This window comes from Pleuronectes platessa, chromosome 6 (assembly GCF_947347685.1).
Source record: "Pleuronectes platessa chromosome 6, fPlePla1.1, whole genome shotgun sequence".
NCBI lineage: Eukaryota > Metazoa > Chordata > Actinopteri > Pleuronectiformes > Pleuronectidae > Pleuronectes > Pleuronectes platessa.
Genome location: NC_070631.1, coordinates 17,790,806 through 17,806,288, shown reverse-complemented (window position 1 = coordinate 17,806,288; position 15,483 = coordinate 17,790,806). Strand labels below are relative to the sequence as shown.

Below are 15,483 nucleotides of genomic sequence, written 5' to 3'. Positions count from 1 at the left end.
TACGACATGAATTTTACTTAACTTCTTTAAGTGATGTTAAGATATTTGACAAGTAGTTTGTTCCTGTGCAAAGATTCAATGGCTTCTCAAGTTAGGACAGAACTATAGGCGACACCAAGCTTCCACTCGGAGGTATTTTGCAGTAGCACCTTTTCAAAATGGCTTCCTCGGAGCGACCGGTCTGTCAGATCTTCTCGTTCCAGGACTTCAAAGCGTCTCCGGACCCGACGCTTGAGCTCCCCGCCCAGAGCCTGACCTCCACACCGGTCCCGATAGTGATAGATAACGGCTCCTTCCAGACCCGGGCCGGCTGGGCCTCAGCGGCGGTGGAGCTGGACTCCCCGCGGCTGCTCTTCAGGTCCGTGGCGGCGCGCAGCAGAGGAGCCGCTCGCAGCGAGACCCAGATCGGCAACGACATCCCGAACCTGGAGCCTCTGCGGTGGCTGCTGAAGAGCCAGTTCGACCGCAACGTTGTGGTCAACTTCGAGATCCAGGAGCTGATGTTCGACCATGTGTTCTCGCGTCTGGGCATCAGCTCTGAGGTAACTGTGCTGAACGGTCGAATATGGTGCCCCCCCCCCCCCTGCACACATGTGACCAGGAGTTATCTTTGAATACACACGTTAATGTCTTATAACTTTTATATTTATAGTATTATTATTGTAATCATTGATTTCAAAGTAGCTTTTTTATTATGCCATTCCTGAAAGTTTTCAGCAAGTTTGTTTAGGTTGTAAAGCTATAGCAAATATTATTATTTATTTTTTATTCCTATTATTTCGCAAGAAGACCAACAAATTATCAGCAACACAGGTCTCCAGTCAGTGAGTTATTTTACTGACACAAACAAATACAACATAAAGATCCAAGCAATATAAAATACATTCATATTAATAAATAAACCATTAGTGGAAAAAAGCAGAACTGCACTAAACAATCACCCAGAGCCCAGTGTGACAGCTTCAAATTGATGAACTCACTTCATTAAGCTTCTATCTTGGTCTGACAAAAACTTTGAATATGTACTTTTCTGAAAAATTTTGCGGACATTGTCACTAATTGTTACTAAACTGGAGATGTAGATGATATCTCATATACTGATAAAAGTACCTAAACTCAATTTACCAAAACATATATGTTTGGAAATTTCTAACATATACAAATGAGAAGATGGTGTGTTACAAAAAGGCGCTTTCAAAGTGTTGGTCTCCTTCACAGTTTGTAGTTCTTACTCAACAATATTTGATATTAGCACGCTGTTATAAAATTACAAACATGGAGCTGAAAGCTGTTCTCGGTGTACTCAGCTTAGCTGTAGGAAAGATGATGGATATCTTCAGTCTCTGTGTGTAGTTTGAGATAATAGGGGGTTATTCTCTACTCGGCTACTTCACCCATCATCAATTATAGGTTATTGTAAGTAATTCATGGACTCTGATTTTCCTTAATATATATCATACTTGCTATAAGACTTAAATTTGTATCTAATATGGCCTTAAAATGGTTTTAATTTAACTTAACACACAGTAGCATTTTGCCAGTATCTCTGTCTCCCATGTAATGTCAGTGATGACCAGCTGATCTCACAGCTTTTCTTTGCCATGATTTTGCAGGCCGGTGTGGAGCATCCCGTTGTGCTCACAGAGGCCCCCTGTAACCCGCTGCACTGTCGGCAGATGATGTCAGAGCTGCTGTTCGAGTGCTACCGCGTCCCGCACGTCTCCTATGGCGTGGACGGCTTGTACAGCTTCTACCACAGTAACGCTCACAGTGGCGTCCCTCCAGCCCACACTGGCATCGTCCTGTCCTCGGGATACCACTGCTCTCACATCCTGCCCATCATCAACGGCAGGTGAGGATTCACAGACAAGATGCCTCTGGGATTTATTTGCTTGTTCAGTTTATTTATATTTGTATTGTTTTGATGAGCATTTTTACAACAGGTCTTTTGACTTATCATCATAGGAAGTGTTCAGGTGGAACAAATAACATCAAGAGTAGTTCTGCTTTGTAAGACATGACAGTGTGACTGTGAAGCAGCATGTTGAACACCAGCCCTCATTCATTTTACTGGTGCAATCGCTGTTCCAAACCTGCCCCTTTGGAATGGGCTGTTCACTTGGCCTGTGGAGATGCTGGTTGCAGTTTTCTTTCTGTAACTGTAAAAGTGACCCGCAGTAATTGAGCCGCAGCAAATAAAAAGTTCACACAGCCCTGAATAGTAGAGTCAGTTCTTGCGGCAACATTTGTAAGGGCTGCTTCTACAGAGCGCTGTTTGCTGGTTTATTGAAAAGTTTATTAATATTGAACTTGTGTGTCCAAACCGCACCAAAGTCTTCACTGCATTTCCTTGGACCTTTAAAGATACACATGCCAAGGGTTAAGCTGATGAGATGAACAGTTCTGGTGATGTGCGATCAACAAACAGACAGACAGAGATTTCTGGAATTAGTAGAGGGATTATTCACACCTGCACCTTCCTTCCTCTGACATGTCTTCAGTGATTTGCTTTGGACTTCATTGAGTGCAACCATTAACACACACTGGTTGTTGTGTACAATCTTAACTTGGATATGGTTTTGATTCCAGGTTTGATGCAGTGAATTGTAAGCGTGTGAATGTGGCTGGGAGCCAGGCAGCATCATACCTGCAGCGCCTCCTCCATCTGAAATACCCAGGTCACCTCGCCGCCATCACACTCAGCCGCATGGAAGAACTGTTGCATGGACACAGTTACACGGCCGTGGATTATCATGAAGGTACAAAGTGCAATTAGAAAGCTCCAAGTTACGGCAGAAATTTACAATTAAGTGTCTGAATAGTTGACTCCCAGTTCATCTTAAATACCATTCACAGTTGGTTAACCTTCCTTTCTGTTTCACTTCCTTTCCATTCCCACTTTGTTTCTTCCAATTAGAGCTGGAAAAGTGGCGCAGCCCAGCGTTTTATGAGCAGGAGGTGCACCGGATGCAGCTCCCCTTCTCGGGTAAGGTGCCCGGTGGAAGTGTGAGCGTGGAGGAGAGGCAGGAGAGACGAGCTCAACAGCTGCGACGGCTCCAGGAGATCAATGCTCGTCGCCGGGAAGAGAAGCTGCAGCAGGACCAAGAGAAGCTGGACAGACTGATGGCAGTGCAGGCAAGGACCCTGTTGTATCATGGTGTTATTGTTTATTGCATTACTGGTTTTGTTTTTGTGCTGTTTTTTAAGTATGGCAGTCCAGATTACAAAGAACACGACACAAAGAGATATCTTTCTTTTAAGCAGTCACTGCAGCAGTATCTATATGGATGTGCAGAATAATGTGTTGCTCTCTCAGTTTGGTTGGATTGAAAACACATCTGGTGTGTTCTGGTGTGATCACAGAGTGTTATGTGTCCAGGAGCTGCTGGAAGACGGCCTGTTGGATCATTTTCACAAGCGCCTGGTGGAGCTCAACATGGACTCAGCGGAGGAGCTGCAGTCGTACATCAACAAACTGCAGCTGGCTGTGGAGCAGAGCAGACAGAAGCTGCTGCATAGTGACGGAGCTGAGGGGAAAATCGAGGTGGGTGTTACTCCACCAAATGAGAGAAGAGGGATGTAAGTTTGCACACCAAGTCTGAAATGGTTGCATGTTTAAAAATACATAGGACCACGTTTCAATCCCGTTTACTCTCCGACTTTAAGGTCCCTAAAGTTTTTGAAACAGCTTTGATTTGCTGCATTTTTTGCATCTGTCAAATGAATTTCAGATGTTGGTTTGAACTGTTTGGGATCAATCAGATCACAGAAATTGGTTTTCTTCTTTTTAATATGCGGTCTCAGTGCTAGTAGCATATTAAACTGGACCACTGACATCCTGAAGTAAACCTGGAAGCGATCGGGATAATTCTGTTGCTCCTTGATCAGAGGATTCTCCTTGTTCCTTTTTATTTTGTCAGGAAGTGAGAGAAACACAATATCATCCTCACTGCTGGACTCCATTTTATCTCCTACTGCGAATTTTCATAATGTGTGGAATAAAGAAAGGCATCTATAATGGAGGAGCTCTGAATGATTGCGAGTGTGAATTGGACTTGTAGTGTTGTGGTTTGATAGGTTATCGGAACTAGAAAAGTTCATAAAATATATATTTTTTAAATTCAATATTTTATAAAATGGCAGCAGTCACTTAACTTAGAAGCCATGGAGCTGCAGTGAAAATAAAACGACTCAATAATTAATTAGGTCTACATGTCATAACTTTGAATATGGGGCTCTGGAGTGCTCATCCTCGTTTGCTACAGCGGATGTACCACGGCTGACAAAATGCCTGGGGCTTCTCTGTCGCTCTCTGCCAGGTGTCTGAGCTGGAGCAGCCGATGGACGAGGGAGACGGAGTGGCACTGATGGATCCTGACTTTCCCGAGGACACGCTGCCAGAAAAACATGCTAATGTGGTTCAGGTAGTTACACAGGGGGACTGGAACCTCCCAGACTGACATTTAAATCCTCATTAATCCTGTGCAAGCAGTTACCTGCCAGGTTAATGTGTGGCAGGAGGTATGAGAAACATTTTGTCCTTTTGTAATGTTTTTGTGCCAGAACAGTAATGAGCTCATGAGTTAAAAAAAATTGGTGTCAGTACATCTCGAACAATCATGTAGCTGCTGAATAACTTGAATCTCGTCTCCAGCCCATGTTCAGCGTGGCCGAGTACCATCAGCTGTTTGTGGGGACGGAGCGTCTGCGGTGTTCAGAGATAATGTTCCAGCCTTCGCTGACCGGAGAGGACCAGATGGGACTGATGGAGACACTGCAGTACGTCCTGGCCAGGTAATAATACATTTCAGCAAGTGTGCACACAAAAAATAGTATGTTATTGTGTTAAAATATAGGTTCATTATACAGCATATGCACATAGCAAACACACACGGGTCATATAAATGTACCTTTCAGTTTTTACCTCACAATATGTCTCTTTTTCTCTTAGCCTTTAAATGTTACAACTCAAAGATATTGATGTTTTTCTTACTTCTTCTATGCTACATACAGGTATACTCCAGAGCAGCAGGAGGCGCTGGTGAGCAATGTGTTTCTCACAGGTGGGAACATGCAGTACCCAGGGATGAAGGAGCGAGTAGAGCGAGAACTGCTGGCAATGAGACCCTTCCAGTCACAATTCAAGGTACAGCCTATAAACTTTTTCAAAACTGCAGGTATCCTTATACTTATAAAATGTTTTTTTCTGAATGTGCCACACATTTTCCTGTTGTCCTTAAAGCATCTGAACCAATACATTTTCTGCTTCGTTCTTCATATGCAAAAGAAAATCTCCAGTCTGAAAGTGAAGTAAAATAAATTGAAATCTAGGCAGTCACTCTCCCCGGTTACAATGGCCAGACACTTTCCTGATTGGGATGGTTTAGTTAATCAAGAGCTAATCTGTTTTCAAATCAATTCAAACTCAACTGGCCGACTCCTCCCCAGGTGACCATGGCGTCGCAGCCGGCCCTGGGCGCCTGGTATGGGGCACGAGACTGGGCCTTGGAGCATCCACCCGGAGCAGGAGCTGCAGAGGGATGGATCAGCAGACAGGAGTACGAGGAGAAAGGAGGCGAGTATCTGAGCGAGCACTGTGCCTCCAACGTCTTCGTTCCCATGAAGATCGTCAAGCCGCTTCCCGCTCGCCCCGCCGAGCCCTCCATGACCACGCCGGTTCCATCAGGAGCTGCTACCACTGTCTCCACGCTCACGCCTGTCCTGACTCCATCATGTTCTACCGTTGCTGCCGATGTTTCTATTGCTACCTCATGAACCAAAATCCTCTGATATCAGGAGTCTTATTTCAGAATCAAGTACAATAAGACTTTACTCCTTGAGTCTGAAGAAAATGAAGATCCATCCATCCATCTATTATATGTTCAGCTTTTCCTGTAAGGATTGAAGGGGGCTGCTGGAGGAAATCCCAGCTGACACTGGGGGAGAGGGTGGATACAACATACAGAGACAAACCATCATGCTCACCATCACCTCTATGGGCAGTTTAGAGTCTCAAATGAACCAATCCTAAGAGGAAGAGTACAAAGTTATGTCAGCTGGGATTTAACCCTCCCCCCCCCCCCCCCGCGACCCTCGAAGTATAATTGGTATAGATAATGGCTAAAAAGATGGATAAAACAATATATGGTCTCTGTATTTTTCTCCAGATACTTTTTTAACTTTGTGTATGGACCAGTTGTGGGTACAGCTTTCCTTTATTTTCATTATGCTCTAGAAAATCCACAAGAGACTGTTCATATTGAATGGCCATCGAATGATCTTCAAAGGCCCCATTAGGAATGTATGTATTTTGTAAACTGTAAATAGAATTTGTTGTTTGTGTTTTCCAAAAAAATTGATTTTCACTCATGAAAAAACGTGTTTGCTTTGAATTACTTTTTTATTAAGTTGAACAAGTAAATGGCTCCAAATCTGGACCAATAAAAGCAGCAATATTGTCATGGATACACGACAGCAGACGAGAGAACCAGGTTTTATTGTCTACTATGCAGCCTATAATTATACGGTGTTGCAGTGTAGTGTTTCACCACAAGATGGCACAGATTAACCCTGTGTCAGTATCCTCAGCCTCCACAGAGTCAACTGAGCTCCTGTGTTGTGTGAGCAGCATGATCACAGTAGCAGGTCCATTATACAGACCTCAGATCTGATAGTTGTTTTTCAAGGGTTTCATCTCATAGAGCTGCCGTGGTTTCCACGACTGCTATGGAACAAATTTACTTTGTTTTTAATGCAAGACTCCACACACCCACACCTTAATCTGCTTAATATACACAAGAAAACATACAACAGCAATAACCTTTGACCATTGATACTGTGGATTCATCATCATCATCATAATGTTTAGAGTTGAGCTCACTCCGGTCTAATCTGAAGGTTTGGACTTGGACTGAAGGAGCCTGCAGGTGCAGGTACACACAAACGCACAAACACACACGCTCACACGCAGCAGAGTGGGCTTAATCAGAGCCAAACCAGGCATGGGACTGCCGAGTGATTGGCTCAAATTTAGCAAAGAGGGATTAAATAGGAAAAACAAGACATCTTTTATGTTTAAAAGTAACTAAAGAGGATTTATTTCTATGGCTAAATTTCAGCAAAGCTTCCTAATGATATTACAGAGAAAAATATAACTTCAACTGCCTGTGCTGTTCGACACTTATAATGTAAAATGCTTTGTATTTCCATATGAAACACAGTCATTATATGTGACCACCAGTTGAATCATCTCTGGAGAGGTATTGATCAGAGGTTTTTTTAGAAATACAGAGAAACATTCGATAGTCACAATATCTGTGGTTATAATCTGCATTGTGATTCAGTGACTTTTTTTTGATAAATCAAAAAGCAAACAATCCCCGCACAGGTGCTGATATGGTGCTGACTTACATCCGTGTTCTCACCTGCTTCCTCCTCAACCTCTCCCCTCCCTATTTTCTCTTTTGTCACCTCGCTGCCTTGTCTGTGATGCACCAGTCGAATTCACTGCTCGGACCAATAAACGTCATCATTAGGTGAGGTGGTTTCTAACAGCTCAGGGCATCCTGTAGAGACGCCATGTGTATTCTTAAACAAGCCTGCACCCTGTTGGTCCCTGTTTGGGCCACAGCGTTATACAGTGTCTAATTAAGATGAGGAATTATCTGTGGGCTGCAGTGTTGGAGGTCAGCAGGAACAGCAGACGGGGCCGAGCTCGTGTCACACGATCTTGGATTTTTGCGTAGAACTTGTCAAAATGTCTGAGTAATGCATGTTCCCTTTCTCTTCCTCCCATTCTCTCTCCCACCCTCTCTCTCAGTACAGATGGGTCTTCATGGTTACAGAGACTAAAATAGCCTGTTTGCAGTGTTTCGTGTTGGCATAGTTACATAGAAGTCACCAGGTAGAGGCCAGTTTTGAGTTGAAATCCAGCCTGATGTAAGCCACTGTATCCCTGTTCCCTCTGATTCAGTCTGTGCTAAGGACAACCTGGTGGGAGGATGGGTAGCCAGTTCAGTTCAGTTCAGAATTCATGGGTCATGATGAAAAAATCTGACATTGTCAAGGGGACTGAGATGCTGGGCGCAAATTGGTGCAGATCCAAATACATTTTTTTGACTTAGTGAATTTAAATCGTTTGATTAGCCGACTGTTGGGAATTGGTGGAGTTGAGCTCTAGTAGGGGGTTTTCTAGTTGACGTACACTGTCGAATGATAAAGTGGTTGCAGCATAAAACCTACATTTCGTGATCCCTTCTCAACAAAGCTCATTGGATATGACAATTTGTAAGAATCATTTAAACAAATATTTAGAGCCCGAGCACTGACAGACAGCTAGGCGCTATTGAAATTGTAAGGATTTTTGTTATTGTTTTTCAGGCAAATTAATTGGCTTTTTGAGGGCTTTAACATGCTCAAATTCTTACCAAAAATTTTCATTTATTTTTTGTAATTATTTATTTAGTTATTTTTGTTATTTATTTACATTTTTTTTAATTTGTATTTGCCTGTGCAGAGGTGGACTGCGCACTTCCTGCGCAGAAGTGGACTGCGTACTTCATGCGCAGTAGCAGACGGCGCAGGATTTATTTTATTTTATTTTATTTCATATATTTGTTCAATTTAATTAAATTTTAATTATTACTTTTTTAGTTTATTTTTGTTTTTAAATTTACATAGTTTAAGATATTGTGCAAAGAATAGGTGGTTGACGTTCTGCCAAATTTAAGGGTTCACTATCTTGCCAAGGACACTTCGGCAAGCAGATAGGGGAGTGGGGATTGGATTATCTGCTCATTCCCATGAGAAACTAAGCACAGGAAGAAGATGGACACATTATTTTGTGTGATTAACATTTCAGAGAAAACCATTGTATTTTCTACTTTACTACCTATATTTGTTACTTTTATCTCATCTTACTGTTTATTCAAGCAAAAGTTGCATCTACAAAATAACACAATTTAAATCCTCCAATACACTTTTAGATTGTTGACGTGTTCCTATGAGTTTCCCGGACGTCTGAAGCCAAATCAAGCAGAAGCAGATTTGTCATCATTTTCTTCAAAGATGTCAAAGTTTGACAAACTCTTCATTGTCTTCTGGGAATTTGTAGCTCATCAGTTCAGTTCTGTTTGTCTTTTTCATCTCAAATGTCAGGGCTTCCCATGAGAACGATGGGAGCATGTGAAGACACTGCTGATGCTTTCAACAACACTGGCCTCAAGACATATTAAAGTGTCCACAAGCGGATTTGGACATTTTCTGGACATGAACTGAAGTTCTCCTGAAGAGTAGAGTCAGTCTAAAAACCTAAGATCTGTGTATGTGAAAATGTAGAGTCTATCTTTTATTCATATGCAGGCAGATGTTAATAGAGATGAACCAAAATGTCGTCTGGACCTAAAACACCTTTTGTGTTGAGAACCATTCGACTCGTTTCATAGAAGAAACTAGTCAAACTTTAAACTGTGAACAGTGAATGGAGTCTCTGGATATCTGCTGTATACCCTGAATCATAACACTGATATGTTCCTTTAAAGTGCATATAACATAAACATAATTATGCTTTAATATTATTATATTTAAATACTTTTGTCAGCATACACATAAGCATTCACAGTATAAAAACTCTGTCTTCCTGTCAGAGTTTCCTGATTCTGAAGCAGTTTTGACAGAAGTGTCATTGTTCCTCTCACCGAGAAGCTCCAACAACATCAACATTATAAACTGACTGACTCTCACAAGCCTGATACTTCCTGTCTGAGCAGAAACTGCTGTCTCTGTGTCATTAATGGCCAACTGTTATTTGAATGATATTGCTTTTATCAGTTAATTATATCTGTTAAAGGGATACTCCACTCAAAATTAGTATGAAACCCTCTAGTACAGTAGTTTGAATGATTCCTATAAAACAGTTTGTAGTTTGCTGCATGTTGAATTAGTATTATTTATTTTGAATAGAATAGGTATTTTATTTGACTGTGGGAAAAGTTGACTATGTTGCAGGAGAAGTTTCTGTGAATGTTTCATACTTTTTTTAACCACTGTGATAACTTTTAGAATCTTTTGTAACCCAACCCCTCAAACTTTTCAAAGCCACGTTTCATCCTGACAGGAGGAGCTGTACCTTAGGTGTTTGATATTGAACAGGTAGATTCTGGACATAGAAAACTGACAGGTTGGCTGCAGTTTAGCCCCTAAACCCCACTTCCTCCATGTTAGTGGATGGGACAAACCAAAAAGTTAACGTTTCCAGGATATTTTGGTTTCATTTCTGGAGGCGTTGTCTGCCTTTTTTCAACTTTAACATACATCTTGTGTCTTTACTGTCGTAAGACGTGAGACAGACAACTGTAATTAATATTGAATCATCTCTGCAGTTGAAAGCAATGTGCTCCTGTGTCAAATTGACTTATAATTATATTATATTATAGAATCACAGACACAGGTCCATTAGGTTTTCTCTGTTTGATGTAAGCACACAGGTAATGTCAGTGTCAGTCAGTGACAGAAGAACCGCAAAACACAGCAGTTTGTCTTTTGCAGCGACTTTGGGCAGAGATTGTAAGAAGTTTCCATTCAGAAGTCGCCATGATTTCAAGCAGTGTTTTCAGCGTTGACCCTTTTAGATGCGAATGTTTTCACTGGGAATAAGATCTGATAATGATCCAATCTGATCCCAAAAAACAATGACCTGAGAATTCACTTTTAATAACACATTTTTTTCAATCTCTCTCAGATGTGCGTCCAGGCCTGTGCTGACTTTCCTAATGGGCTGAATTCCTAATAAGATACTCACATGGTGACTGTGGCCCGTAGTTATTTTTTGGAGTGTCACTGGACCTTGGTTTGCCAGGAGCATCACTCCAGGAAACTGTGATCAGCTGGAATTGGTTTTGAGAGAGAGACTAAATGAAAGCATTGTGGAAAACAACAGACTTCTGTGCAGGTGTCTATGTTTTCAATTAAAGTCTTTCTTCATGTGTTTCTATTTTATTTTACCATAAATAGTGTCCCGCTGCATTTTAATGACCCGATTTTTGAGTTTGTGTTTGAATGTTGGTTTTTGTGTTTAGAGCTTTACTCTTCTGAGATGGTATTTTATTTCCTTTATCTTTGTGTTCAACATTTTCAAGTGAACTGTGTTTTCACTGTGTGTTTGGGCATATCTGTATACATAGTCTTTTTGCACTGTAATCTCTACTGATGTGTAGAAACTAAAGAAGTTCATCCACACATATATCCCCCAGTGGATTTTAAAAGGCCACAGAGTTTGTATGCTTTTCTATTTCCTCTGTTCAGCTCCCAAAGGGCCGAAAAGTCTTCAGTCTTGATGAAGGAAATGAGGGAGAACAGGCCTCGGAGTTCTCTGCAGGACAATACAAAACGTATTGTGATTGAACATCCTGATATGACTAATGAGTTTATGGACATTTACAAGGATAAAACCCTACTTTTTTTTAAATAGTGACTCTTGCACAGTGTAATCAGTCTAATCCCCACCAACGAGGGAGCTGAAGTGGCAGAAATCAGACGTAAATGACCTCTTTCTCCACCCCCTCCTCCACTCCTCCCTCCCCATGCAGAGGACAACAGGTCCAAACCCTGTCAGTGCACAGCTCTGCAAAGCCAGTGCTTGTTGATATCAAGGGCCTATTACTGACTTTATAGTAAAATCATTTCTTCCCGAACTGGAGAGATGATATTTCGGACAGCTCTAGAGCATGCTAGAAGGCACCCCGGCGTAAGTAATCTTTCTTTACTTCCTATCTTTTTGTTTTGAAATATTTTTCATGTTTTTTGCAAAGTGGTAATTACCCTGTTTTCAAAGTAAAATGCTTATAGTCAGTGTCTGAACTGCCCAATTTCCTTAATTTCATTCATGAAGGTATAATAATATAAAACAACCAGGCAGAAATGTCTAATCAAAATGAAAATTAATGAAATTTGGATGTGCTACACTGAATGCAATCAGCTTCTGACCAGCTCCTGAATTTTTTTTTTTAATTTCTATTCTGCCAGAGCAGTGCACATTAGCTACATTAATATCAATTTGAATACAGTTTAGTTAACTCTATAACTTTCGTAGTCCCTTGTCCCTTGAGTGGATCTGTTTACTGTTACACACAGAATAAAGAAATGTGATGTAAATTTAACTTTATGCAGCAGGGCAGCTTACTGAAGCTAATTTGCAGCCCCTGCACCCGGTAAGTTTTTAAATTAAGATTCAAATTCAAGTTGTATAGCACTAACACATTGTCAAAACCTTATTAGAGTGTTGGTAAATGCATAAGTCAAACTAAGAGGCAGAAATCTAATGTTGTATCATTTCTTTGCTTTGGTGTCTCATTTAAATTCAAGTCAAACTGAGTCTTTAAAATCTCTGTGACTTTTACAAACCACCCAAATCTCAACGGACAAAAAATCTCAACATTTGGGAAACGAGTAGTTGGAATGAAATAAATATAAGTTGTCCCTGCAGGGGACGGGATTACCTCTGCTTTTCTTTTTTGTCTTTTTTTTTTCCACCTCTGCTGTCAGAGAACAGAGTGACAGAGTTTTAACTTCTTGTCATCAGCGTCCCAGGAGAAAGACACAGCGAGAGAGAGACACTGCAGGGAAGAAATCCCTATGAGACTCCACCAGAGCTCCTTAATATCATCAGAACAGACTAACGGGCAGAGAGAGAGAGAGAGAGAGAGAGAGAGAGAGAGAGAGAGAGAGAGAGAGAGAGAGAAGCTGCAGGGAGCAAATCCCTGTGAGCCTCAAAAAGCTGCAAGTTACAACAGACCGACAGACAGAGGTGAGACAGACTGTTAAAGCCAGAGTCAGATGGGACCACAGACAGCCTGGAGACGGACAGACAGATGTAGAGGTCATCAGATAGTTTGCAGGTGTGTCCAGGTCACCCACAACTTAAAGGATATTAAGTGGAAATAGGTTTAGATAAACACGTCCCTTTCCTCATATACTGTCCATTGCTTCAGCCCCGCCTCTTCTCAGCCTCTGTCTGAAATGCTTGGTTTTAGCTTCTGTCTCTTTAAGACCCCCCTCCTTGATAATGACCAAACACAGAGTCAAGCTGGGATTATTATAGCCCAGTACGTTTGACATGAATAAACAATAACTGGTTGAGATGTGTATCATATTTAGACCAAACCGTATCCCCATGCACCAAGAAGCCAGACATTTTTTAAATCAGTCGACACATCTTATCTGTAGGTTAAACACTGTATGAACCTGTAGAGATAGGAGATTATTTGTTGAATCAGCATTTAATCTTTATTCATGTAGGGTAGCTGTTTAGGTGTTTTACAGCAGTTGGCTTACCAGTAAAATGAAAATGCAGAAACATGGATAAAACACACATCAGGCCACAATGTGTTGGTTCAGTCAAAATCAGTTCAATGGTAAAACATAACTTTTACAGGATAAACAAAAAAAGAAGTCGTGGTTAGAAATCCTCACTTACTAGGGAATTTCTTTTATGCAAACATACTCCATACTTGAATGCTGAGCACATTTAGGTTTGACTGTGTAACCAACCAACAAACCAACCAACAAACCAACCAACCAACCAACAACTAGCCAATCAACTAACCAGCGAACAACTAGCCAATCAACTAACCAACCAACAACTAGCCATTCAACTAACCAACCAACCTGCCAACCAGCCAAACCAATCAGGTGTCATTCAGAGAGTCGTATTGCCTCTGGCAGTTTTTCGATTTCTGAAAAACTCAAAATAAACTATAATTCCATTACATTTAAGAAGTTTAACCTTTTGATTTTCTCTCTCTCTGCCTTCAGCTCATCCCCCAGTTCTTCTTCATCTGTTTGGGACTAGGCGGTGCGGCTGTGTATCTGCTCCGTTTGGCCAGAGGACCCTATGTTGTGTAAGGACCTTCAAGAAATTATATCTGACTTATGATAATATGCTATAAAAAAAAGAGTGTGATGAAAACAATGTGTAACATTAGTATGATTCTTGTTCCTTTCATGGGAATTCAAATTTGAACGTCTGTATTTTCTCATTGTTAAACATCTGATCTTGGATCCAGTGCCTCACTGAGCACAAAGACTACTTGTCAACACATGTGTTAAGACACCGGTTAAGATCTGTATTCACATTAATAAGGAAATATTCATTTTAGCCCCATTAAAATTTAGCCTCAGACTTCCTTCCTGTCAGAGTGAAATGAAGATGTGTTATCATTTTAATGAGGCGTGCGGAGGGCAGACGGACACTTTCCACCATGATTAAACACAGAGATCTGTCTTCTGAGTGTTACTGACCACAGGGTGCCCGTGCTTGCTTTCATTTCTCCCCCGCCTGCCTCTTGCTGGGACGTCCTCTCCTCCCGCTGCTTTCCAAACTGTTGATCTGCTCGTGATGATACTCCAATAACAGCACAGCACAGCTAAGTGCTTTTAACACGAGCTCACGGGAGGGTGCACCGCTGCAGGTCTTTCATCACTTCTTTACAGCAGCTGACTGTTTACAGGCTTGATGAAATTATGAGAGCGAGCGTCCTGGTGGCGGCACAGCGGGATTAAAGCACGCACTGTGCTCTGAGTTTGAATGTGACCCTCAACTTCTGTTTTATCTTATTTAATTTTTTATTTTGTGTGCTATCTATCTAAGCAGGGAGGGGATAAAGCAGCTTTTAGGGGTTTCAGTATCAGCGGGGGGGATGAATATTGACGTAGTTCTGACATGAGAGCTTTATTCATGTAGATCAGATTCTTAAACAGCCTGACACGATGCCAGTTTATCTGAAGTTTGTTCATTTGTTTGTGTTTAGCTGGAACAAGACCAAGAACCCTGAGCCTTGGAATAAACTTGACCCCACGTATCAGTACAAGGTAAATAAAGACACTGGGTTACACACCAGCTATAATAAAATAAAATTGTTTGGATGCAGATATTATAACATCGCGATTCTGTTTCTTTTGATCTTCTTCTTCCCCAGTTTGTCGCCGTCAGCACAGACTACAAAAACTTGAAGAAGGATGGACCTAAGTTTTAATTCAGAGTTTATAGGTCTTAGAAAATCCAAATCCAGGGTCAGATTCATCCTGCTCCTCTCCTCATCCTGGGTCAGACGCCTTAAACCTAAAGTGTCACTGGTGATAGCGTGGTATCATTGATAACACCAGGGAGATCGTCACATAATAATTCAATGGATCACATAGGATTCATGTATGTACATTCTTCCTCCATGTCTAAACCTTCCTGGTCTCTTTTGCTCATAAATCACAAAGGACACTCAGTAATTGTTAACTATGCTGCAGTGTTTTAGAAGTATGAATGCATTTATTTAAACGCGCAAGGCATCTCTCACACTCTGATGTGCTTCTTTAGGTTTTTTGTTCTTATTTTCCGTGTCTGAAGGTGAAATGCAATGACTCTGTAAGGTATGAAAATGGTAGTAATGCATAAACCAAGCTGTATTCTTTCAATAAAGAAACCGTCAGATTCGA

General features: G+C 41.3%; 2 protein-coding genes across 3 annotated transcripts; both read left to right on the top strand.

Annotated features, from left to right (window-relative positions):
- The first annotated feature begins 158 nt into the window (after positions 1-158).
- actr5 (actin related protein 5) lies at positions 159-6,474 on the top strand. Its single transcript, XM_053425030.1, has 9 exons — positions 159-542; positions 1,614-1,852; positions 2,590-2,759; positions 2,918-3,135; positions 3,380-3,544; positions 4,320-4,424; positions 4,655-4,794; positions 5,014-5,146; positions 5,449-6,474. The coding sequence occupies exons 1-9, from the start codon at positions 159-161 to the stop codon at positions 5,773-5,775; spliced, it is 1,881 nt and encodes a 626-aa protein (XP_053281005.1). The 3' UTR covers positions 5,776-6,474.
- Positions 6,475-11,556: 5,082 nt separating this feature from the next.
- On the top strand, positions 11,557-15,483 carry ndufa4l2a (NDUFA4 mitochondrial complex associated like 2a). Of its 2 annotated transcripts, XM_053424992.1 has the most exons (5): positions 11,557-11,743; positions 13,810-13,895; positions 14,805-14,865; positions 14,973-15,061; positions 15,224-15,483. In XM_053424992.1, the coding sequence occupies exons 1-4, from the start codon at positions 11,699-11,701 to the stop codon at positions 15,027-15,029; spliced, it is 249 nt and encodes an 82-aa protein (XP_053280967.1). In that variant the 5' UTR covers positions 11,557-11,698; the 3' UTR covers positions 15,030-15,061; positions 15,224-15,483. The 2 variants fall into 2 exon arrangements, with proteins under 2 accessions (XP_053280967.1, XP_053280966.1); XM_053424991.1 differs by having other exon boundaries at positions 11,560-11,743; positions 14,973-15,483.

What these genes read in the sequence shown, in the direction of transcription:
- ndufa4l2a (XM_053424992.1), top strand. Translation starts at nt 11,699, where the DNA reads ATGATATTTCGGACAGCTCTAGAGCATGCTAGAAGGCACCCCGGC. An exon ending in ATGCTAGAAGGCACCCCGGC is followed by an intron (nt 11,744 to 13,809) that starts GTAAGTAATCTT and finishes CTCTGCCTTCAG; the next exon opens with CTCATCCCCCAGTTCTTCTT. An exon ending in ACCCCACGTATCAGTACAAG is followed by an intron (nt 14,866 to 14,972) that starts GTAAATAAAGAC and finishes CTTCTTCCCCAG; the next exon opens with TTTGTCGCCGTCAGCACAGA.
- actr5 (XM_053425030.1), top strand. Translation starts at nt 159, where the DNA reads ATGGCTTCCTCGGAGCGACCGGTCTGTCAGATCTTCTCGTTCCAGGAC. An exon ending in CTGCAGTACGTCCTGGCCAG is followed by an intron (nt 4,795 to 5,013) that starts GTAATAATACAT and finishes TGCTACATACAG; the next exon opens with GTATACTCCAGAGCAGCAGG. An exon ending in CCTTCCAGTCACAATTCAAG is followed by an intron (nt 5,147 to 5,448) that starts GTACAGCCTATA and finishes ACTCCTCCCCAG; the next exon opens with GTGACCATGGCGTCGCAGCC.